The sequence below is a fragment of the Bos grunniens genome, chromosome 11, assembly GCF_055505025.1.
Source record: "Bos grunniens cultivar Pamir isolate PY7600 chromosome 11, Bosgru_T2T1.0, whole genome shotgun sequence".
NCBI lineage: Eukaryota > Metazoa > Chordata > Mammalia > Artiodactyla > Bovidae > Bos > Bos grunniens.
Genome location: NC_141175.1, coordinates 4,911,515 through 4,935,401, shown reverse-complemented (window position 1 = coordinate 4,935,401; position 23,887 = coordinate 4,911,515). Strand labels below are relative to the sequence as shown.

Below are 23,887 nucleotides of genomic sequence, written 5' to 3'. Positions count from 1 at the left end.
AGCCTCCGCATCCCTGTGAGCATCCCTGACCAGGGCTCGGCTGGGGGAGGCAGGGACCCCAGGGCACCAGGCTACTGGTGCTGGCCCCAAAAGGCTGCGACGGACAGTGGAGGAAAGGAAACAGCTCCCTCAGCCGGTGCTTCAAGGTAAAGAATTCCCAAGGTTGACTGGCGTGCCCAGGATTCGCCATTTAACCCTCCTGCCACCCCAGGGCAGATCAGAAAAGGCTGAGGACCTCACACACACATACCCAACCTACTACACACACCCAGGCACTCACCTATCACACCTGCACGCATCCCTGCAGGGCACACACCTGCCTACACCCTACACAGGCTACACCCACACGCACAACACTCACTACACCCCACACCCTTCTGCACACAATAGAGCACAAACACACCTGCCCACCCCCCTCACATACAGAGCCTATAGCGTCTTTCCTTCTTCAAGGCCCCATTTGAAAAGTAAAGGGGACACCTGGCATCTGTCAGGGTTCGTGGGGGGCTCAGCACTTTCTTCTCCCCACATCCCAGCACAGCTCCCGGGCCCCGCCCCCTTCCTGGCCCGGCCCAGGGGGAGCGTCTTGGAAAGGAACCCCAGCTGCGGAGGAGAAAAAAACACTGCTTTTGTTTGTTTTCTATTCCATCTCCTGCATACTGATGCTTGAAGGAAACAGGGCGCCCGCTCCCCCCACACGTCTGTCTCTTCCCCAGATTGCTGGGGGCTTGGCTCAGGCTGTGGATTGGGCTCTTCCCGGCCCCGACTTACTAAGCGTTATAGTTCAGTGAAAGCTAAACGCCACCATTTCTGGGAGTCCACCACCCTCGGGATGGCGTGGATTCCTGGCAGCCGAGGCCTGCAAGGCCTCCCGGAGGCCTCAGCCGGAAATAAGGAGTGTGTGCAGCGCCAGCCAGGCCTGGGGCCAGGGGGCCTTTAGTGATGCTCTTTGTTTATTATTTATTGCCACCTGCTGGTCAGCCACGGATCCTGCGCCCCAAGTGAGCTCTTAAAAGGATAAACGCGCCATTTCTAAAACCAGTACAGGACGGGAGGAGGAAAAAGTGGGCTATTCCACCTGGTTGCACTCCACCATTCTCTGGGGGTGGGGAGCAAGCCCCCTTGGAGAACTTATTTCCTTCGTAAAATCAAGTCACTTGCACTGACAAGCGCCTCTTTTGGCCAGCAGTGTTTCCCAGGCATAGGATGGAACAGATGTCTTCTAAGACTCCTTTAGGTTCCAAAAATCTATTTCCTAACATCTCGAGTACTCAACAACAATATCTAAATCTATTTGTCAGACAATGGTGCCAGGAGATAACAATTAAAAAATAATAATTTACAAGTTTTCCCACAGACTATAAATGCTGGAGAGCGTGTAGAGAGAAGGGAACCCTCCTGCATTGCTGGTGGGAATGCAAATTGGTGCACCCACTATGGAGAACAGTATGGAGGTTCCTTTAGAAACTAAAAATAGAGCTACCGTAGGACCCTGCAACCCCATTCCTGGGCACACATCCAGAGAAAAACATGATCCAAAAGGATATATGCACCTCGATGTTCATTGCAGCACTATGCACAACAGCCAAGACATGGAAGCAGCCTAAATGTCCATCAACAGAGGAATGGATAAAGATGTGGTACATATACACAATGGACTATTACTCAGCCATTAAAAAGAATGAAATAATGCCATTTGCAGCAATGGATGGACTTAGAGATTATCATAATGAGTGAAGTAAGTCTGACAGAGGAGGAGAAATAGCATACGACATCCTTTAAATGTGGAATCTACAAAGAAACGATACAAATCAACTTAAAAAACAGAACAAGACTCACAGACTTGGAGAGAATGAACTTAACGGTTGTCAGGGGGAAAGCTGGGGAAAGGGATAGTCAGGGAATTTGGGATGGACATGTACCCACTGCTATATTTAAAATGGACAACCGGAAGGACCTACTGCATAGCACAGGGAACTCTGCTCAATGTTATGTGGCAGCCTGGATGGGAGGGGAGTTTGGGGGCAAACGGATACACGTGTATATACAGCTGAGTCCCTTCGCTGTTCACCTGAAACTGTCACAACCCTGCTAGTTGGCTATACTGCAATACAAAATAAAAAGGCTTAAAAAAATAATTTACAAGCTTTATTTCCTCCCAGAGTTAGCAAATGGATTTCAACTGGAAGTCTTCTTCCTATGGTTGCCAACAATTTTTTTAACACCGGCTTTTTTTTTTTTAAGTCCAGAAAAGTACGTTAGGGCTGGGGCCCTTTCCAGTTGGGAGGCTGCTCAGCCAGCCCTTGGTGAGCAGCTGCTCGTTTCGATCAGTTTCTATCACTCCCCTCTCTGCTGCGTCTACTGGGGCCAAAGCAAAGATAAGACGTGAGGTGCCAGCACCGCTGAACCCCCTGCAGCCGAGGGGCAACTCCAACTGGGGGCCCTGAGCTTATCTCGCTAATGAGGTTCTAGATGAGAAGAAAAAAAAAGACCATTTAAAAGTAGGCATTCTTCCATGGGCCACAACTGCTAAAACCCGCATGCCCTAGAACCTGTGCTCTCCAACGCGAGTAGCCAACGCTCACCGCGAGGAGAAAGCCTGCGCGCAGCACCCAAAACCCAGGGCAGCCCAAATAAATAATTAAAGAACAGCCATTCTCTGAATGAATGGGGCTTCACTTAGCAAGTTAAGAAGACTGTTAATAAAAATGCTCACTGACACACATGGTGTCTGACAATCGGATCATTAGTCATTCCTATCTTAACACCCACGTTTACACCTTTCAGTGGAAGATGAGACAGGCCAGCAATCCAGATATGGACTGGACTGTTGGAAAGTGCAGTGTTAAACTAACTGCATGCTATGGATCAATGAGTTTCCGGAACACGATTTTCCTTCCATCTTAATGCAGTCGGGGCTCAGAACCAGTTATATCCCCCACATCTCGGGGGCAGCAGGAAGGCCGGTGCTCATGCGATCTGTGAGGAGACAGCAACTCCTGGGAAACCAGGAAACAACCATGAGGCCGGTGTTCTGGGTGGAAAAGACGCACTGACACATCAATTTGACAAGTACATGCGCTATAGTGCTGACTCGGCTCTGCTGTGAGCTTGGGTTTTTTCCCTAATACAAGTATTGATTCCTGCAATCTTCATAACAAACCTATTTTACAGATGAGGAACTGGAGGCACAGAGAGAGGAAGTAACTGCCCCAGGCCACACACAAATGGGTCGGGGAGCCCAGAATTAAACCCAGGCCACCGGGCTGTGGGGCCACCTGCACCGTCCCTGCTCTCTGCCCCCTTTACAGGGGAAGAAGCATCGTGAACTCTGCCCTCCTCTCTGCATTTTGTTTGCAGCGTGCCCTGGACAGGTCACTTTACTTCTCAGCTGGGGCTTCTTCCTCTTAAAAAGAGAACTGGACTCAGTTTTCTGAGCTCCCGGCAAGCTGCTAGGTTGGCAGGTCTGCAGCCAGGCCACCCTCAGCTCTGAGGACCCATGAGGCCGTCTGTGTTCAGCCTCACTCAGTCACCAGATGCAGCCACCCCAGAACAGAACCAGAACGCAAGCCTTCCCTACGGCAGCAGATTAGAGGTGGCCTTCCTACCCCCGGGCTCCCCTGGTGGCTCAGACGATAAAGAATCTGCCTGCAGTGTAGGAGACTTAGGTTCGATCCCTGGGTCAGGAAGATCCCCCGGAGAAGGGAAACAGCTACTCAGTCTAGTATTCTTGCCTGGAGAATCCCATGGACAGAGAAGCCTGGTGGGCTATAGTCCATGGGGTTGCAAAGAGTCAGACACAACTGAGAGACTAATACTTTCCTACAGCTGAGAAGTGGGCTTGAGCCCCCCACCCCTTGAATCTGGGCCGATCTTGACTCAGTTAATGGACAGGATCAGCTGGAAGCTCATTCTGGGACTTCGGAGGCTGGGTCAGAAGAAGCCTTAGCGCTTACCCCACCCTCCACCCTCCACCCCATCCACAATGGCTGCTCTCGGCCTCCTTGGGATGCTTGCTGTGGGGAAGCTAGGGTCACACAAGGGGGCTGACGAGGAAGCCCAAGCTGCCACACGGCAACACTGCACCAAGGCGGAGGCCTGAGCACCTCACTGCGGGTACCAGGCGTGGGGATGAAGAGTCCTGCCCCAGAAGACGCAGCAGGGAGAAGAAGCAAGGAGCCAGGTCCACACCAGGACCAGGAACCATGCGTAGGGCCCCAGACGGATGATCCAGCCCAGTTGCCTCCAGTCATCAGAGTTGCGCCAAGTAAGGCCCAAGTCAGACAGTGGTGTCGAGCCCTCCTGCCCTGTCCTGCCTGAAATCCTGACCCAGGACATCAGGAGCAGAACGAAGCAGCCGTCCTTCTCTGCCATCACGCTGTAGGGCGGCTGCAATAGATAGCGGGGCCCCAGAGGCAGAGCAGATGAGGCTTCGGCCAGGTCCTGGTGACCACAGGGACCAGGTGCCCAAAGCTGGCATCAGTCACAGGAAGAGAATAAGGTATCAAAGAAGTCCACCTATGAAACATACGTGTATGTTTGGTGTACGACCTTGTGTAACATACACGTGTATGTTAAATACACGTACATGTAAGGTACGTGTAAACACACACGACCTTGCTACTACCACCATGACTTCTACTATCGTTATGAGAATGACAGCTACTGTACTACCAATGATAATAATAGTATCTGATGAGTGGCCTGCTGGGCGCCATAAAGTGCCAGTGACAGCCACACCCCCTGTGCGACTCTTTGTGATCCTTTGTAGCCCGCCAGGCTCCTCCGTCCGTGGGGTTCTCCAGGCAAGAGTACTGGAGTGGGTTTCCAGTTCCTCCTCCAGGGGATCTTCCTGACCCCAGGATCGAACCCGGGTTTCCTGCATCACAGGTGCTTTCTTTGCCATCTGAGCCACCAGGCAAGCCCCAGTTGTGTGCCGCGTGTGGTGCTAAACGTTTCACAGACACATTTTCACGTGGACACCTAACAAACCATGACTATGGTACTGTGGAAAGCTCATGCTGTAGATGAGAAAGCTGTAGTCCTGAGAGGCTGCGTGACTTGCCCAAGGTCATCCCAAGGTCACCCAGTGGCAGAACCTGAACTGGAATAGAGTGGTGAGTCCGCAGCCCAAACCTGCAGCTTCACCCTCCACTCTCCAGGAGTGAACACTTCGGGCCACCTCTCTGGAAACCCCTCAGGCCGCCCACTGGCACCTGTTCTCCCTTTGCTCCTTAAGACGAATGGGGTCTCACCAACGTAGAAATGCAGGCAGCGGGGCAAAGCATCTGGACCCCTGCCGCCACAGGGCGGGCCTGCCTGGCACTGCTCCGCCATGCCGTCCCGGGACACCAGCTGTGCCCTCATCTGCTCATTCATTCATGGGTTCGTTCATGGACATTTGCTGAGCTCCTACTATGAGCCACGCTGGCGCTGGGGACTGGGGAGCAGAAGGAGCCCAAGTGGAAACACACAGCGGGAGGTGCTGGGATGGGTCCCAGAGGAGGTCTGTCTTACCTCCCTGTAGCCTGACCACGCCCAAGTGGAGAAGGGCTCCAGTGCTCAGGGTCACAGATGGGAGAAATCGAGGTCTGGATGCCCCAGGGAAGGGCAGGGGAAGGGCGTGGTCTGCGTGCATGCATGCTTGGTAGCTAAGTTGTGCCTGACTCTGGGGACCCATGGACTGTAGCCCACCCAGCTCTTCTGTCCATGGGAACCCAGGTAAGAATACTAGAGTGCGTGTATACTCTACACGCTTCCCTCCCCTCTCGCCTCTGTGTCCCTCTGCCCCATCACACCCACCTCCCTCTCTCTACCCTGAGCCCCCTTCCTGCTCAGCTCAGGGAAGGGTACAACAGGGCAGAGCTGCAGGGCAAGGGCCCTGTGCCCCCGGCCCCGGCAATCACAGCTGTGCCAAGTCCCCCACGGGAAATCTGTTTCAGGGACATGGTGACCGTCCGAGGTATAGGGGCTGCAGAAGGTCACTGAGGGCAGCCTCCCCGACACCCCTCGGGCCCTGCTCGCAGCCCGAGAGGAGAGCCAGTGTCAGCTCCCCGACTGGGGTACTCGGAGGGCAAGGGGCTTCAAGCTACACCTGCCTGGAGGGGGTGTGAGCAGGAGACTCCTGGCTGGAGGAGAAGGCAGGGGCCTTGGGGCCTGGCCTGTCGCAGGCGATTTCACAGCTGAATGGGCTGGAAGCCACCAGGGCTGCCCGTGGAGAGGAGACGCTTCCAGAAGCCCTGGTTGGAGTGAGAAGGACACCCTGCCCCTCTGGGCTCCCCTCCGGTTTGTGATCTCCGTTCCTGACACACGGCAAGCCCCCGACGGACTCTCAGCCCAGGAAAACCATCTGTGCGGCCCCTCTGCTGACACTGCCATGGTGGCCAGGCCCCCATCTTCCGTGGGGAGAGGCTACTTCACCGACCGGACACACGGGTGAGCTGAGAGCCCCTCGCTGCCTCGGTTTCCCTGCCGCTCTGGCCACCGAACAGAAAGCTTTGCAACCTCTTGGCCACAGACCTTTGGCTGACGCCCCAGCAGGGCATCATCTTAATAATGAAGACAGACGATGCCACTCTCACAGCCAAAGTCTAGTTCTTAAAAACTCAAGAGCTGGACCCTCTAGGGGCACAACCCTGTTGATAAACAGCGTGCTGACCCCCTTTCTACAGCTGTCCTCATTACACGCCTCTGCCCCTCACAACGCACCCCCACTTTGAGACCCGCTGCTCTGCTGGGCCGTCTCGGCGGGAAGGCGCCTACCTAGTTTCCAGAAGAAAATCTTTGTAGCGGTCCCAGCGGAAAAGTCAAAAGTTTGACTTGAAAAAAGAAGCTACTTCAAAAGCATTGTCAAGACGGAGGTGAGGGTTCCTTTAAAAATGCATAAATTACTGGGGTGTCCGTTAATCAACCTACAGGCAGCCCAACGGTGGGGGGGGGTCTGGGTGGGGATGCTGAGGCGACCCATGGGGACACATCCAGGGGAGGTGCAGCGAATAAAATACACGTTCAGTAAAAGAGTAAATTAATGTGTTTATTACTTACTGCTTGGGCTGCGTGTGTGTCTGTGTGTGCATGTGTGTGTGTGTGGAGAAAAATGAAAGAAAAATGTAGACTTTTTTCAATAATAAAAAGGGAGTTGCACTGCAGGGCCCCTAAAGCTTGTGAAAAATTAAACTCGACGGATTCAAACTGTCCTATTTCCACTTCAAAAGAGAAGAGGCACTGAGCTCTTCCCAAGTTAGCTTCAAACGCCCAGCACCCTAGAAAGTTTCTTTATAAAAATAAAGGCTCCTGCTCCCCCAAGCACTGTACTGGTTACTGTACCCACGGTCTCTCTCTCTGCTAATTATACCCCTGTGAGTCCATTAATCAACTGGTAAATTATTTAGAGAGTCATGCGCTGTCTTCAGCTGGTACAAACACACCACATGCAAAGGCTTGCTGGAAACCGGCCGGGGTCCCTCGGGGTCTCCCCTCTGTGGTAAGACAGCTAGCAGCTTGCCGAGGCTGCACTATTTAAAAAAAAAAAAAGAAATCGCACGCCGCTTACCTCCTCAGATGGGAAGATTTACTTTGTCTTTCAACTCAGCCACTCTTTGCAAGGTTTTAACAAAAGAGAAAAGCTGGTGTATTGTTGGATCTTTAGTGTGCATTTAGTGAGGAGAATATTAATTCCCCCTCAAAAAAAAAAAAAAAAAAAATAAGGCAGCCCTTCAGCTGAGATCTGATCCGGGCCTCCTGGGACGTGTACTCACGGAAGCCTCTCAAAAATGCTCGTAATCATGCCAGTTTGGGGCTGGTTCGGCTTGTTTGTGTTCCGATGGCTGCGTTGGCCGTGGCGAGGTCTCATTACCAGAAAGGGTGCAAATTAAGAGTCTGGAGTCTCCCTCAAACCTCCCGCCTCTTCTCAGGTTCTATTAGGCCTTGAGGGACCTTCTCCAGACAGAAATATGTTGGCGATAACGGGGTTTACGGGAGCGGGCATGGGTAACACGGGGTAATGATCTGTCTTCCACATTATCTTTTCTACACGCCAGCACTTGCGCATTTAGGGGAAAGTTATATGCCAATTAAAGAGCTGTTTTCTCACCTGAAAAAGTCAGTGTATGTCTGGCATGTGTGCCAAGGAATCCAGGCCTTCTTTCAATTGAACCCCCTCCAGCTGTTGGGGGGATACCGGCAGGGCAGGGCTGGTTACAGAGTGGAAGTGAGTGAGGAGAGCCGATCCCCCTCCACCTCGGTCAGCGAGCCGGGCCGGCAGGTGCTGGGTTGGCAGCACCTGGGTGCAGGTGCTCAGCTTTCCCTTCCGACCCTGCAGAGCTGGGAGGTGGGAAAAGCTGGGGTCTGACCTGAAAAGCCCACCCCGGGGACACACCGTCACTGGCGGCCCCCCACCTGACATCCCTCGCGATGGGGACAGCTCTAGGCAAGCATCTCACACACTGAGAGCAGAGACTAAACCAGCGAGGACGAAATACACCTTCGGCTGTTTTAATATCTTGCCTGGGTCACCAATTTCCAGAGAAAACACAAGTAATGTCCAAGAATGAGAACCATGACCAGAGCCGGGGGAGAAGGCCACCCTTCTGAACCAGAGACGGTGGCATACCACTGATTAGACCCAGTCCCCTGGAATGAGGTTATGTTAACATCTACCACCAGCAGCCACAGGACCGTAATTTACGGCTGAAATTCCCAGGAGAAGGACTAAAAATAAGGGCTTGTGTGCTCAGCTGTATCTCTTTGCAACCTCACAGACTGTAGCCCGCCAGGCTCCACTCTTCTTGGGATTTCCCAGGCAAGAATACTGGAGTGGGTTGCCACTTCCTTATCCAGGGGATCTCTTGTACCTCCTGCCTCAGCAGGCAGATTCTCTACCACCATGCCGCCTGGGAAGCCCCACACTACCCTTGACTTTAGCCAGAAAGCCGCTAGGGTGAGCTGAGGCCAAGGAGAATGCTTTTATGCTAAGTGAAGCTTGAGAAACCAGTTTCAACAAGCAAGGTCAGATGGCTGCCTTCCTTGGGAAGCTCGGATCTCTGGGGTTAAAAACCTCACGTCCAGAAGGCCCTCTGGTAGGAATGAAGCACAGAGAAGGCTCAGGGCATGTCATTTGGAGATGGTGACCACTGTGAGTCACCGACGGTTTAAGCAGAGAATTGAGTTCTAGCTGCCCCCTTGGCTAATTCTGGGCAGAAAAAAAACAATGCCTGCACACATGGCCCTAGTATAAAATGGCCATGGAGTCTGCCAGCACTGACCACAGAAGTTCAAATGGTTTTTTAGCAGCTGAGAAGTTATTTTTCCAAAAGCCCAGAAGGGTTTTCAGTTGTTCTGCAACCATGTGCAAGTAACAGGGGCTCCCAGGCAGGCAAGCCTGCGTGCTGGGCGGCCTGGCCCCGTGTCAGGAGCAGCGCCCCCTCTGTGCCCACCGGGGACGTGGCTGCGTGAGGAGCGCCGTGTGGGGCCCTGGGGAGCCAACTTGCTCTGTTCAGCACAGCTCGAGTCAGAATGAGTTTAGGAGGTCAGACCTATGTATCTCAAAATGCGGAGCATGGAACAAGCATCTCCCCAACCCTCCGTCCACAGTGCAGCCGCCAAGAGCCCGGGATCAAGAGATTGGGACGAGCAAAGATGGGGCCCTGGAGTCCTGTGTCTGGTAAAAGTGGGAAGAGGGGACAGCAGCGCGGTTATTAATTTTGTGGCTGATTTGAAAGGAGGAGGTGTTGGCAGCACCCGTGAGGACATAAAAGAACATAACTGAGTCTGCGGAGGTCACGGCTGGGACATCACATCAGGAGGCCCCAAGGGGGCGGTAAGAGGAAGTGGCTCCGGGGGGGATGCTGACATCTGGGTCTACTCTCTGGGCTGCTGGCGGCGGCAACGGCTGTGAAGATGCCCCGTGATAACCATGCTCCCCGGATGGACTCGCAGCTCCCAGGCCGGCGGAGCGAGGGCAGGAGTCCCAGAGACGGACAGCAGGTGTGGCCGGGCCGGCCAGCTGCTGGGAGCACAGGGCAGAGTCCCCAGCGGAGGAGGTCCAGCCCCTGGAAGGGCACTGCCTGCCTTCAGAGGGAGTGATGGGAGGTGGTCTACACTAGGCTGGCTGCAGGGCAGGGTGTTCTGACAGTGACATCTGCCAGCCCCGAGGCGCAGGGGCTCTGCCCCCGTGACCAGGCCTGTGGGTCCTTACCATACTCTCTGCCCCTGCAGGATTTCTGGAACCTTCTGGATTTCATCAGGGGAAACCCCGGCAGGGTTCCTAGGACTGCAGCTGGTCCCCCAACTGAGATATCTGAAACACCACCAGGTTCTGAGAAGGGAAACCTGAGTCGTCCGGGCGGCCCCACAGGACAGAGGGGCAGCAGAGTTTCCTCCCAGACCAGTCAGTGGCTGAAACTGTTCAGGGCCGCGCCCCACCGCGCGTGCGGACTCGGGGGACCCTTCTGACCCAGGGCAGTGTTGGGGGAAGGCATGCCCTCCGCCCCAGGTCACTCCCGGGAAAGGAGAGTCACTCCTCGGGGGCTCTTGTCCCTCCAGCTCCCACCCTCCGGCTGGTGGGCCCTCGCCCTCGTGTGGACAGATTCGCTTCCCACCTCAGGCCCTGCTCGGTTCTTCCTGGGGAGGGCCTGGGCCAGTCCCGTCCCCGCCACACCTCTGCCTCCCCAGGTCTGGACGTGGTCGGGGCGTGTTAGGAAGCCCAGCTGTACCCTCAGAACCCTGTCTCTTTCTCCTCCCGTCTGTCTCCTCTGGGTTCAGGACTCAGGGGTGATGCGGCCGATCCCCACCCCCCAAGTCTGCGCCTGAGGGGCGACGCCGGCCACGCAGGCCGCGGGTGCGTGGACGCCGGCATGTGAGGTGGCAACGTGGCGCTTCCAGGTTCAGGCAAACTTTCCCTTCAAGCCCAACTTCGGTGGAGAATCACCGAAGTTTCCGTTTCTGGTTTCTGCTGGGCGGCGGCGACGCGGGCGGCCAGGCCTGGTGGTTCCCGCGTGCGTCCTCCAGCAGCCGGGCGCTCCGGTTTCCCCGGCAGCGTCTCCACAGCCCACTAATGAGCCCCTGTTAGTGGTGATGAATGTAAATGCATTCTTTGTTATCCCTGCGAGATGGGGATTAGTGAAATGACAGGACTTATTGCTTCTGTGAGGAAGATATGATGTTGGTGGTTGTTGTGTCTTTAATTCTGCAGCAAGTGGAGGAGTGTAGAGCTACCTCGGCTAAGGAAAGAGAAGGCTGCGGAGGGAAACATTAGCACAAAGCGCTGAAGACTGAAGCTGCCACGGTCTGGCTCCCTGTATGGGAAATTCAAGTGTGCGCTCAGTCTCCTTTGTATCCACCAAAAAAAAAAAAGGAAAAATAAAAACCAAAACAACTCTGCCTCTTGACTGCCAGTGGAAAGGCCCCTTGGGTCTGTGTTTAGCATGCAGAGAGAGAGGGTTGAAGAGGCTGCGCTGCTGACTGTGAAGATGGAGGAAGGGGCCTCCGGAAGCTGGGAAAGGCCAGGCAACAGACCGTCCCCAGAGAATTCCTCAGGAAGGAATGCAGGCCTGCCAGCACGTGACTTTAAAAGTCCTGACCTCCAGGACCCTGAGAGAAGAAATGTGTGTTGTTCCAAACCGCTGAGTTTGTTTCAGCCATGATAGAAAACAAACAACTAGGCAATATCCCGAGATGCAAAGCCACAGAGGACTCCAGCGTCCGGTGCCCAGGGGCGGGAGGGCGCCTTAGTTCAGTGCCACCGGCCTCCCGGGCATAGGTTCCCTCTGACCTAATCAGAAGTGTCTGCAAACCTTCCCTGTCACAGGAGGGTGCCTTACAGGATCACTGAAAGGCATGCAAATCTGAAAACCACCTAAATATTCACTTTTCACAACTTTTTAGTTTAATAAAAAAACTCAAAGGTACAGAACATTTCCAAGAAGAGGCAAGGAATTTCTGCCTCCCTTTGCCTGAGATTTACCCCATCAACACTGCCTCATCTGGTTGGTCACTGTCTTTTTTTCTGAACCACGAAATGCTTTGTCAGGGAGAATTATACAAATTACCCACCCAGTCTGTGGGATGGAATACCATGCAGCAACATTTAAAATGACATAAATCTATTAACTTGTTATCTTATTCACTCATTAGAGCAACAGATGTTTTCCAGAGGGCCAATCACCCCCTTCCCCCGTCTCAACAACGGGGAAGCTGGGCTCGCTGGAGGGCGAGTGGGCTTGCGCAGGCGTCGGCCTCCGTCCCTGCTGGCTGCCCCCACGGCCCGTGCACATGCGCACATCCTAGCCCGTGCTCATGTGAACCCGGCACCCGGGGTTTCTGTCCCCACCTCTCCACGGAGACGCCCGGGCCTCGTGGCTGCTGCGGGGCGGGGCGGGCACCCCGGGATGCTGCTGTGGGGCGGGGCGGGCACCCCGGGATCTGAACCAGACGGGGAAGCACCAGAGCTTGCACTGGCTGACCCTGTTCACCAGCCGGCGACGCGCACAGACTCGCCTGCCCAGATCATCGGGTCTCCCTCCTCTGATCGCCGCGCCCGGGGGATCCCTTTCTGCCCGCCTCACTGGAACTTCACCACGGGGTCCAGGACACCTTAAGGAGGGCCTGGGGAGAGCCAGGCCAGGTCGTCCTCCCCAGGCGGACCCTCAGAGCGGGGATCAGGAGCGAGCAGCCTGTTCAGAAGCGGCAGGAGGAGAAAGGAACACTGGGCAGTGAGGGTGTCCAGCCAATGCGCGCACTGACTGTCTCCACGGCCCCCTCCTCCTTCTGGGTCAGCCTTCTTCATAATAAGTGCCTGTTCATAGCAGACGTGATGACTCGCTTATGCTCACCGCACAGAGAAGCTACATACAGCCCTTTACACAAGGGTGGGAGATGTGGGCGAGGAAAACACACTGCCCTGGGGAGGAGCCCAGAGTGAGCCGGCATGCCTGTGGCCTGAGCACCTTGTCCCTTCTCTGGGGCTCATCTGTGAACTCAGGGAAATGCAGAGAATGGGCTTGGATTGAGGACACGCTTTTGGAGCTTAGGTCACAGAGGGGGTCTGCAAAGATGATCTGGTCCAGCCTCCCCTGAGGACCCATGGCCGGTCAGTCCTCAGGTCTGCAAGGCTGTCTGAGCCTCCTGGCTTCTGACTGCTGACCAGATCAGAATCTTGGCCCCTGGTGTTTTGGGACAGGAGGTGGAAAAGAAGTGGGCAGCTCTGGGCCTCTCCTGGCTCCTAGCTTTAAGTGACAGCAAGCATTCTTGAGAAAGAGGGCCACTTCACACATTCAGTGAAAGGCATTACGTTCACAGATTTTGCCCCCCAGCTCCCCATTGCTTGGAAGCCAGGATGACCAGCTGGGGGGGAAAACCAGAGCCTTTGCCTCCCAGAAAGCCTGGTTTCCATTTCCTGGTGGTCTTTCCCAGTTGGGAGCCCCCAGATGCCCTGTGAGCCTCACACAGAACAGTCTCTCTCCACAGCCTGGAAGGTTCTGGGAGTCACGGCCAGCAAGGCCTACCTGCTATCTCCTTCTCGAAAAATGGCTGGATCAAATCGCTGTATTTGGACTTGTCCGCCACGGCTTCTTTGAGCAGTTGCCCACAGCAGACTAGAGGAGAGAGGAGCAGAAAGAAGCCCGTTAAATTTTAAATAGAAGGAAGAATGAGAAGAAAAAACAAAACGAAGACCCAGTGCTGCCTGCTGGGGGGAAAAAAAAAGGTCACTGAAAAAAATATAAAAGGGTTTTCTGAGTGTGGGTGTGTGTCCAAGTGAAAGGAAGTATCAAAAAGGAATTGGAAATAAAAAAGAAGCCGAGGAAGGATGCTGTGGAATGAAAAAGAATGCATTTGGTGAAGGACATATTAGAAATGGACGGCGTGGAGAAGACGTGACAAGGACTGTCACCACCAGAGAAGGACCCGCAGGGCCTCGGCGGCTCCGGGGAGTACAGCCCGTGGCCCCGGGGGGTGTTGGGGGTGGACACACTCTGGCAGAGAACCATGCGGACCAGTGTGATGTCCACGTTCACGCTGTTATCACTCAGCGTGGGTGGGGACCCTAGAGTTTGCATGGCCCCCGTGATGATGAGTCCACAGACACGATCAGGCTGTACAACAAAGGGACGCACAAGGTGCCTTTCTGCCACGAGCAACCGCTGTGTCTCTAGACCCCTGGGGCCAACACACAGGGCATGCCCGTCACCAAGCGTGGGAGGAATAAACACAGCTGCCCTCTCCTCGGCTACGAAAACCTTGGCAGCCAGCGCCGGAAGGGTCCAGCCACGGTTTCATGAGTTGTTAATAGCACAGTCTTAGTTTTCTTAACTTTAAAGCTAAGGACTTGACCTCCTACGTTGAAGAAATTGAAATCCTAAAGTTAAGTGGATAAGGTTAATGTTGAGGATGACGACCACCAAAGACGGATTCCTCTGAATGACATGTCAAATTCTGTGTAGCAGCAGCGACCATGTGCAGAGTGGCTGCGGCTTCGCTCGCTAATGAGGAGTAATAAAGGCAACCGAGACCTTTCCCTACGTGAAGCGCTGCTGCAGTCATGCTTGGTATTATCCAGCCCTCAGGCTAACTGCAGCCTTTTAGGTAAGGAGAGGCGCTGTGTACTGTCCTAGGTCACCAGCCAGTGAGTGGAAGAGCTGGGATTCAAACTCAGGTCTATGTGACACCAAAACCAGGCTGAGTCTCCAGTTCTGACCAGGAGGGAGGAGCAGGCATCCTGTTTCCCTTCTGTCATAAAAAGCCATAAAACTAAACAAAAGCTATGAGGCAACTCTTTTCAGGCACTTGGTCAGCAGACACGTGGGGCTGTGATCCTTGAGAAAGGAAACACACCGAGCGGAACTCACTCACCCTGGATTTTGACCTACAGGGACCACCCATTCCATGGCTAGGGAGAAGTGGGCCCCAGACATGGCAGGGGGACACAGCGCTGGAGTCTGGGGCCTCAAGGCAGCTGGACTTTGTAGGACACAACAATGGGTGGGGCTGCGGGGGCAGGCCTAGGAACCTGCAGGAGCGTTCCCTGAGGTCACTGATCAGTGCCAGACTGCAAGTGTATCGGGCAGGCTCCACGGGGCCTGGGGGAGAAAGGCCACAGGGTAGCTGGGAACTGCCTGGGGGTCCACACGGCGCAAGATGAGGCCGGCCTCTGATGGCCAGGGTCAGAGACCTCGCTCAGCCCCGCAGACCCACGCTTCCCTCCAGGAGGGCCGTGCTTCAGGTGTAAGGATGCACAGCCCCCAGAGGAAGCACACCTCGTCCCACCTGATGGGAGCGTGCTAAGTCGCTTCAGTTGTGTCTGACTCCTTGCGACCCTGTGTGCTGTGGCCTTCCAGGCTCCTCTGTCCATGGGATTCTCCAGGCAAGAACAGTGGAGTGAGTTGCCATGCTCGCCTCCTGGGGATCTTCCCAACCCAGGGATTGAACCCGTGTCTCTTACATGTCCTGCATTAGCAGAAGGGTTCTTTACCACCAGTGCCACCTGGGAAGCCCAATCCCACCTTAACAAAGACTAAAACTAAGCCTCAATGAGGTCAAGCTGATCCTCCAGGAAACTAACCGCCTGTTGGAACTCAGCTCTTTTTCATGTGATATTCTCAAAGCAGGACCACACAATCGAGACTCTCAAGAACGTGAGAACCACAATGTCCAGGATATAATAAAAAAAAAAAATGCTTGAGATTAAAAACAACAACAAAAACAACAAACAAACAAAAACTACCAGGAAATGTGACCCTGCACGGAGAGATCACAGGCCAGAGCGTCACAGGTCAAGAGGTCACACGGACGTCGGTATTCGCACTAAGAACTATAAAATGGCTGTTATGAATATGTTTAAACTTGAAAAGATAATTAAAATGAATGAAAAGATGTGGAATCTCAGCAGAGAAATGGAAACTATAAAAAAGCACCAGATGGAATTTCCAGAACTGGGAAATACAATAGTCTTAGATGGAGAACATCACTGAAGAAGCTGCAATCAGTGAAGCTGAAGACATGAAAACAGGCACTAGACAGCATTCACATTGAAGCGAAGAGAAGGTGTGGAGGGGACTGGGGGAAAAAAGAATAAAATTTCAGAGAGCTGGAAGGCAAGAGCAAACAGTTTAACATACATGTAACTAGAGTTCCAAAAGGAGGAGAGAGAGGGAGGGAGGGATGGGGAGAGAGAGGGAATATTTGCAAAAATAATGGGAGAAAATTTTCAAAATTTGATAAAAAGTATCAACCTGTAGATCCAAGCAAAAAAAACACAAAATAAACCGCACCTTGATACATTATAGTTAAATTTTTTAAAACCAAACAGAAAATATTAGAAGCAACTAGGAGTGGGTGAGATGCTTTATGTATATAGGAGAACAAAGATAAAAAATAATCTCTGAGTTCTCATCAGAAGCAATGCAACGGAATGCGTCAATGCAACAATGAAATATCTTTAAAGTACTAAGAGGGGGGGAAAGCCTGTCAACATAGATTTCTATATGCAGCAAAAACATCCTTCAAGAACGAAGGTGAGATAAAGACATTTTCAGACAGATGAAAGCTGAACTTCACCAGCAGACTTGCACTACAAGATATGTTAAAGGAAGTTCTTTGGGCTGAAAGAAAATGATATATCAGATGGAGACTTGGATCTAAACAAAGGATCCAAGAGAAGTATATATAAAAGCCCTTTCCTCCTGTCTCTTGACTTAAAAAAAAAATGCCTCTTTAAAGCAAAAATAATTACCATATACTGTAGGGTTGGTGACATAGGTAGGAGTAAAATGTGTGGCTACAGTAACATGAAGAAGCAGAGCAAGGCGAAGGGAAAGACTGCTGCCGGGCTCTCCTGCTCCCCACGAAGAGGTGCTGCCTTAATTCAAGACAGACTGATGGATGGTGTGTAACCCCTAGAGCAACCACAAATAAGACGAGGCAAGGAGATACAGCAAGAAAGGCAATGGAGGAAATAACGTGGATTACTAGAAAATGTTTTTGACCAATCCAAAAGCAGGCAGGAAAGGAAGAGCAAAGAACAAGGCCTTCCCTGGTGGTCTGGTGGTTAAGGGTCCGCCTGCCGATACAGAGGACGTGGGTTAGAGGCCTGGTCCGGGAGGACCCCACATGCTGCAGGGCGACTAAACCCGTGCACACGTCCTGAGCCCAGGCTCTGGGGCCCTCAAGCCACAGCTAGAGACGCTCACAGGCAGCAATGAAGACCTAGCACAGCCAAAACAAAACCAAAAAACCACCACACAAATAGAAGACAAAAAATCAGAATGGTGGACTTGAAACCAACCATATAAAAAAATCACCTTAAAGGGAAACAGACTAAACACTTCAATTAAAAGGCAGGAAATGTCAGGCTGAATTTTTTTTTTAAAGCAATTATGTGTTGTCTACAAGACACATATTTAGAATATAAGACACGGATAGTTCAAAAAAAGAAAGAATAGAGGTTATACTTATCAGACAAAGTGGGCTTGGAGAAAATGAGTATTACTGGAGAGGCAGAGGAGTGCTTCCTAGCCATAAGGGGAGATTGCACCAAGAGGCCACGCTGCCTTGTGCACACACAGCTTCAGATTTCAGTACGCAAGGACCGGCAGAGAGAGAGAGAAACCTGCAGGCAGAGCTGGAGCTTTCAACGCACCTCTCTCAACTACTGACATAATAAGCAGAGAGAAGTCATTAAGGACGCGGAAGAAACGATAACACTATCAGACACCTCAGCCTCACTGACTTTCTTAAAGCACAATATTCAACAAAACCAGTGTATATATTCTTCTCAAGTGCACATGTATTTCACCAATATAGACATGTGCTGGGCCATAAAAAAAGTCTCAGTAAATATCCAAGGGCTGAAATCATATAGGGGATGTTCTTTGACCTCAAGAAAATTAAAGAAACAAAAAACAGTCTGGGAAATTCCCAAATATTTGGACAGTGAGCAGTATACTTCTAAATAATGCATGGGTCAAAAAAAAAAACAAAAAACAAAAAACCGCAAAGGAGATTAGAAAATACTTTGAACTGAATGATAAAACACAGCATATTAAAATTTTGTGAGATGTAACCAAAGATGTGTTTAGAGATAACTGTGTAACATTAAGTGCTTATACTGGGAAAAGTGAAAGTGCTAAGTTGCTCATTTTGTCCGACTCTCTGCAACCCACAGGCTTCTCTGTCTGTGGAATCCTCCAGGCAAGAATACGGGAGTGGGTTGCCACCTCCCCTGGAGAAGGGGCTGTTCCCAACCTAGGGATCAAACCCAGGTTTCCTGTATTGCTTTGCACGCATTGTTTTCCCATCTGAGCCACCAGGGAAGGCCCACTTATACTAGGAAAGAATGGTTTAAAACCCCTGCCTGTAGCCACCTCACTCTACAATGTTCTAAGACAATACTGCAACAGTATCCTCTCCCTAGAGGGTGGAAGCTCTGAGGCTTCAGACATGTGTGACCTGGGGCTGTGCTGGGATAAGCCCCGCCACCTCGCCTCGTTCCTCCCCTCTCCCAGCTCAGCAGAGCCCACCTCCAGCCTTAAGTGCCTCTTCTTATTTCTGCGCTTTCCCTATCTCTGAACCAAATAAATGCACTGCGTATCACAGGCATGCAGTGAGTAAAATTAATAGTATTTTGATATAAGTCTTGGGACTTCCCTGGTGGTTCAGTGGTTAAGACTCTGAGTTCCCCATGCGGGGGGCACAGGTTCAATCCCTGATCAAGGAACTTAAGATCCCACATGCTACTCACTGTGGCCCCCCCTAAAAAAAACTTCATGGTTGTTTCTGGTTAGAAAATCCATGCTCAGCGCAGGAAAAAAAATTCAGGATTGTGTAACACATCACTCTACAGAGATAACCAGTTTGGTACCTGGGTGTTCCTTCAGACGTTTTCTGAGCACAGACTAACACACTTCTCTGAACAAACATGAGAGCATCCCCTCAGCTCCATCGAGTGACTTTGCTTTCCAATCCACTCCCAGGTAACAACACTTCAGGGACTTGGAGTCACATTACAGGTTTCTTTTTAAAGCTGCCCACAGCTTACTTAACTAGCCCTATTACGAACAGTCTGGGGTCACCTTTATGTTTCATCACGCATCCTTCACATCTCTTGTTGAGTATCTGGGGGAGTGTTGCAGCAGAATAAAGTCCTAGGCGTGAAATCACCGGGCCAAAGGATGAGCACGGGTCATATGTTAATCAGCAGTGGCCTTTATCTCACAAAAGGTTGTGCCTGTTTATATTCTCGCCAGCTATAGACAGGAGTCTTTCAATAAACCTTGTGGGAGTGAATGTGGCTTGTTCTGGGATGTTTTCCCACAAGTGAGAGGATCATAAATGTGAAAACCCAAGGCAGGGGATGGCGGTGGGGGGCCTCTGGGGGCAGAGCCGGCAGTTCCTGGAGCTCTGGGTGCAGACAGGTCTCGGCAGAGAGACCCCACCCGACAGCTCAGCGCTTGCCTCTGCCAACCACAGGTCCCCTATAACTAGCTTTACTGAAATCTCATGACGTCTTGGGTTTCTCAAAAACACCTTTGAGAAATGTGAACTTTGAATCGGTCTCCAAATGCTCAGTTATTGAAACGAGCCCCAAATGACTCTTCTGCTACCAAGCAAAAACCAGCGTGAGTTTTTCTATTTTCTGTTTGGAAAACTCTAGGCGAATCTGATTTCTTTACGAAAACAATTTAAATTAAACAACACTTTTCTTGAACGAGCCTGTCCGCATAAACCAGCTTTGGCCCAGTGACAATTATCTAAATTGCTTTGCACGATATTAAGGTGTCACTTTAGTGGTTTTCAGACCCTCCCGCTGCCATTAAGGCTCTTCTCACTTCTCACATTAAGGCTCTTGTCACATGTCTTCACCTACCAAGAAGCGCAGGCGCGTAAATAAACCTGTGGGTGTGGCCACAAGTAGAGTGGGGCCCATTCTTTACAAAGAACTCATCCCGAATGGCAGCTGGAATTCTAGTCTTACAGTATTCTTAAGAGGTAAACACAGAAGGAGAAGGAATTATTTGAATAATTATAACTAGTTGAATATAATTTGAATATAATTCAAATAATTATAATTATTTGAATAATTATAATTTTGTTTTTTAAAACAAAACTTGGATACAAGAAAAGCATACCTTTTATCGTAAAGTATCCAGACTATTTTTCCATGCTAACCAAAATGGAATACTGCTATTTAGTCATTTTACTAAAACACTCACACAGCTATTACTATTTTTCCATCCTTATCAGAATGAGCATTCAGTTCTCCACCTTCAACTTTTGTCACTGATTCCTGGCTGGGAATCTCAGTGGCTTTGGGATTTTAAGTTGGAGACCTAACTGAAAAGCATTTTTTATTCAAAACTCGAGCCTTCTAGGGTGGCATGTATATATTTGTGTGTCGGTATATATGTATATCTGTATGGTGTGCATGTGTCATTTGGGGCCATAAGCGTGCAGATTTATACATTTGGGGTGCAGGTCTCACGTTGCCTGAGTAAATAAAGTAGAGGCTACTGCGGCTTCCACAGCATTTGAAGTGGGAGGGGGTCAGTGCCTCCCACCCCCTCCCTTGCAGTGTGTCTCCTACAAGCATCCTTTCTAGCCCTTTATCCTCCTGAAACCTGACTGGCATCTAAGACCACCTGGGACCACTCCAGGAAAGACCTGGAGAACTGATTTCAATATTTTCTCTCCTCCTGGTAAAATATTTATTGAAACTGTGCTGAGCAAGAAGCCTTCCTCTGGTTCAGAAATTGTCTGCCTGTAAGCACGCTGACCTGGGTTGGGGGAACCAAATGAGACTGGAGAAAATAAATAAACAGCAGGTCCACATTATACAAGAACTCCGGCTTTGAGGGGGATGGCGGGCGAGGGGGGAGGCGGGGGGCGCCTCTGGGGCAGAGCACAGAAAAGCCACTGGGCCAAAGGACATGAAAGATGAGGACCAGAAAAGGCCAGCGCTTTGGGCTGCAGACATGTTTTTATCGGCTAATGTTTTCATGGCCGTGTTCTTTAGGAGGCAAAAAACCTTATCCCTGCAAAGATGGATTAACTGGAAACTGTTCGGAGCAGAGAGCAAGAGAGAGAAGTGATGCCGATCTCTCACTGCTCCCATGACACGGGAGGGCCCGGGAGAGCAGGACGCTGTGGAAGGTTCTAGAAGCGGGGCGGCACCAGGGCACTCACCGTTGATGAGGCCGTATTTCTGGGCCAGAAGGGCGGCCTGCAGGCTTTTCCCGCTGCCCACAGGCCCGCAAAGCAGCACCCTTGGGGTGAACGGGGCATTGGATCGATGGCTGGTTTGGACGTAGGTCAGAGCTGGAACGAGAGGAGGGCAGGATGATAAACCAGGCTCCTGGAGAAAGGGGGCCAGCTCCCAACACCTCTGCATGGGCTCTTTTAGCAACAGTAATTATTTTTCTGTTTTCAGCGCCGGGGAAACCCTCTGGGCATCTGCCAGGTGACCACAGGATGAAGCTGCAGGGAAGGAGTTACCCCTCAGGCCTGGGCACCAAGGCAGGAGGGGACAACGAGAGGCACAGAGGCCGCCCTCGGAGCACACCGTCCCGGGATTCCTAACTCAGCACGGGGTCAGCGCTGTCCTCACGCTGGTGAGGGCTGGTCCTGGGACACAGAAAACACACTCAATATTGGTCTGGGGGACTTCTCTGGGGGTCCAGTAATTAAAAGTCCACGCTTCCACTGGAGGTAGGGTGTGGGTTCAATCCCTGGTCAGGGAAAGAAGATCCTGCATGCCATCCAGCATGGATGGCCAAAAAAAAATGTGCTGAGGTGTTTCTCAATTGAATGAAGGCTGAGCTTCAGCCTGAGGCCCTGGGACCAGGCTGACCTCCTAGAGTCAGACACAAGCTTTGATAAATGCGTCAGGCCATGCAGGGGCCTGGCACACGGGGGACTTCTAAAGGCCTCCGGAATTGGTGGAGAATAAATTGCAGCCTCACTCCAGTGACACCAACTTTGTCGCAAGTCTCCAAAGAGGCCGCGATCAAACAGGTCCCGGCGTGGGGAGATGGAGGCCTGGCCCGGGGTGCCCTGGTATTTGAGGAACAAAGACTCAGGGGGACAGGGGCGAGGTGCCTGCACCAGGGGGGCACTGGATGCCAAAAGCTACTGAACATCAAACCAGGTCGCCTCCCAGTCGAGCATGGAGGGGGCACCACAGCGAGCTGGGCAGGCTGCTAAAGGGCAGCCACTCAGCACCTGGGGAGGGGGGGGGGCGGGGGACAGCCCACATGCTGAGGCCGAGGGTGGGTACCTCCACCTCAGTCCCCCTTGCATCAAAAGGGGTCTCCCTCCCCAACCCCGCCTCCTGCCAGGGACCCAGACCATCCCCAGCAGGTGCCAGGGTTCCTGCAGGCAGCATGTTGAGTCAGCCCCTCACCCGGGATGGAACCATCAGAAGACAGGAAGGGGTCCCAGGGCACTGCCCTGACACCTGGGACAGGTGGGCAGGGTCTGCCAAGCTCATGCTCCTGACATCTAGGGCGTTCCCTGGCCCCTGCCCACCAGGTGTCGGTAGCACGCCCCCTAGTGGTGACAACCGCAAATGCCTCCAAACATCCCCAGGCGGGGAAGGGGACAAAATTGGAACCTAGTGGGGTGTGTTCACCCGGCAAATTTTGAAGTTTCAGACCTTTGCGGGATTTTTTTTGATTGGAAGGTTCATTAGGGATACTACGATTCCTCTCTGTCTTGGAACTAAAGGCACAGGTAGGTTACCAGACCTTCATGGTTAAGATGACAATCTGCCAAGCTAAATTCTCTGCGGGCCTTGTCTGATCTGATCCAGGCACCATCCCCCAAGGGAGGTGCTTTTCTTGTCTGCATTTTGCAGACTTGGCAGGGCTGGGGCCACTCTCCCAAGCCCACTGCCAGGGGTAACACTTTCCACCAGCGAGACCAACCCGGGAGACAGAGATTCCAGCAAGGCTGTCTTTATCCTCAGACCTTCCAGGAGCCAGCCCATCTGAAGAGCACAAATACTACAGCCAAAGAAGCCTGCTTACAAATGATGCTTAATTTACAGTAAATAACTAAGTTAATTAGAAGTAATGATCCCCCAGACAATCTCAACATCTAATTATTCTTTTTAAAAATATGTGGTTGCTGGATGCACTGCAGAGAGATTAAAAAAAAAACAACACAGAGAGAATTCTGCATTCCAATTTTCAATTTATCTCTCTGCATTATTAATTAATAATAATTAATATTCAGATGCTCACATTTTTATTTACAATTCCAGGCATGAATTCTTTATGAACGATCATATGAACTTTTAAATTTAATTAAGTAATTTGGAAGTAATTAATGTGTAAATTCAGAGTCATGGCATAAGATAAATGTTGTGGTTGTTTATCTTCGGAGTGCAGTGTTTGCTACTAAAGACCCTTTCAAGATGCAAAATCACTGGAAATTTACAAGGCGTCTGTAAGCCTGGCATTTTTCAAAGTAGCATCACCCTACAGACATCCCCCCTCGTCCACTGACTCCCCTTTGGAGATCGAGGCTGTGCCACTCTCTGCTCTCCTGGTAAAGCAGAGACATCCACTGGCAGATGGGGGCTGGCAGTACTAGGGAGCTCAGAACCACCTCCCCCTCAAAACTAAAAGTCTCTGGAAGAGATTTAAGAGGATATACCAAAAAAGGGCATTGTAAACTGTCAAGTGTCTTAAAACCCCTGCAGTGGTATTTTTATCTTCCCAGGCACCCAGCATCACGCAGAAGGGCTGACTGGGTGTGAAGCTCAGCAAGACTTTTTTGAAAAACCAGGGGAATTCCTGGACTGTCCAGTGGTTGGGACCCTGTGTTTTCACTGCTGAGGGCTGGGGTTCAATCCCTGGTCAGGATACTAGGATCCCCCCAAGCCACACGGTGCAGC

General features: G+C 51.7%; 1 protein-coding gene across 5 annotated transcripts in view; it reads right to left on the bottom strand.

The window, feature by feature from the left end:
- The window catches only part of AK8 (adenylate kinase 8), a 136,357-nt gene that overhangs the window by 57,773 nt on the left and 54,697 nt on the right, over nucleotides 1–23,887 (bottom strand). For all 5 annotated transcript variants that reach the window (XM_086324386.1, XM_086324388.1, XM_086324387.1 and 2 more), the window contains 2 exons: nucleotides 21,175–21,306; nucleotides 13,503–13,592 (listed from right to left, as the gene is read on the bottom strand). In XM_086324386.1, the coding sequence (XP_086180512.1) occupies nucleotides 13,503–13,592; nucleotides 21,175–21,306 (222 nt within the window). The remainder of the gene's footprint in view (nucleotides 1–13,502; nucleotides 13,593–21,174; nucleotides 21,307–23,887) is intronic.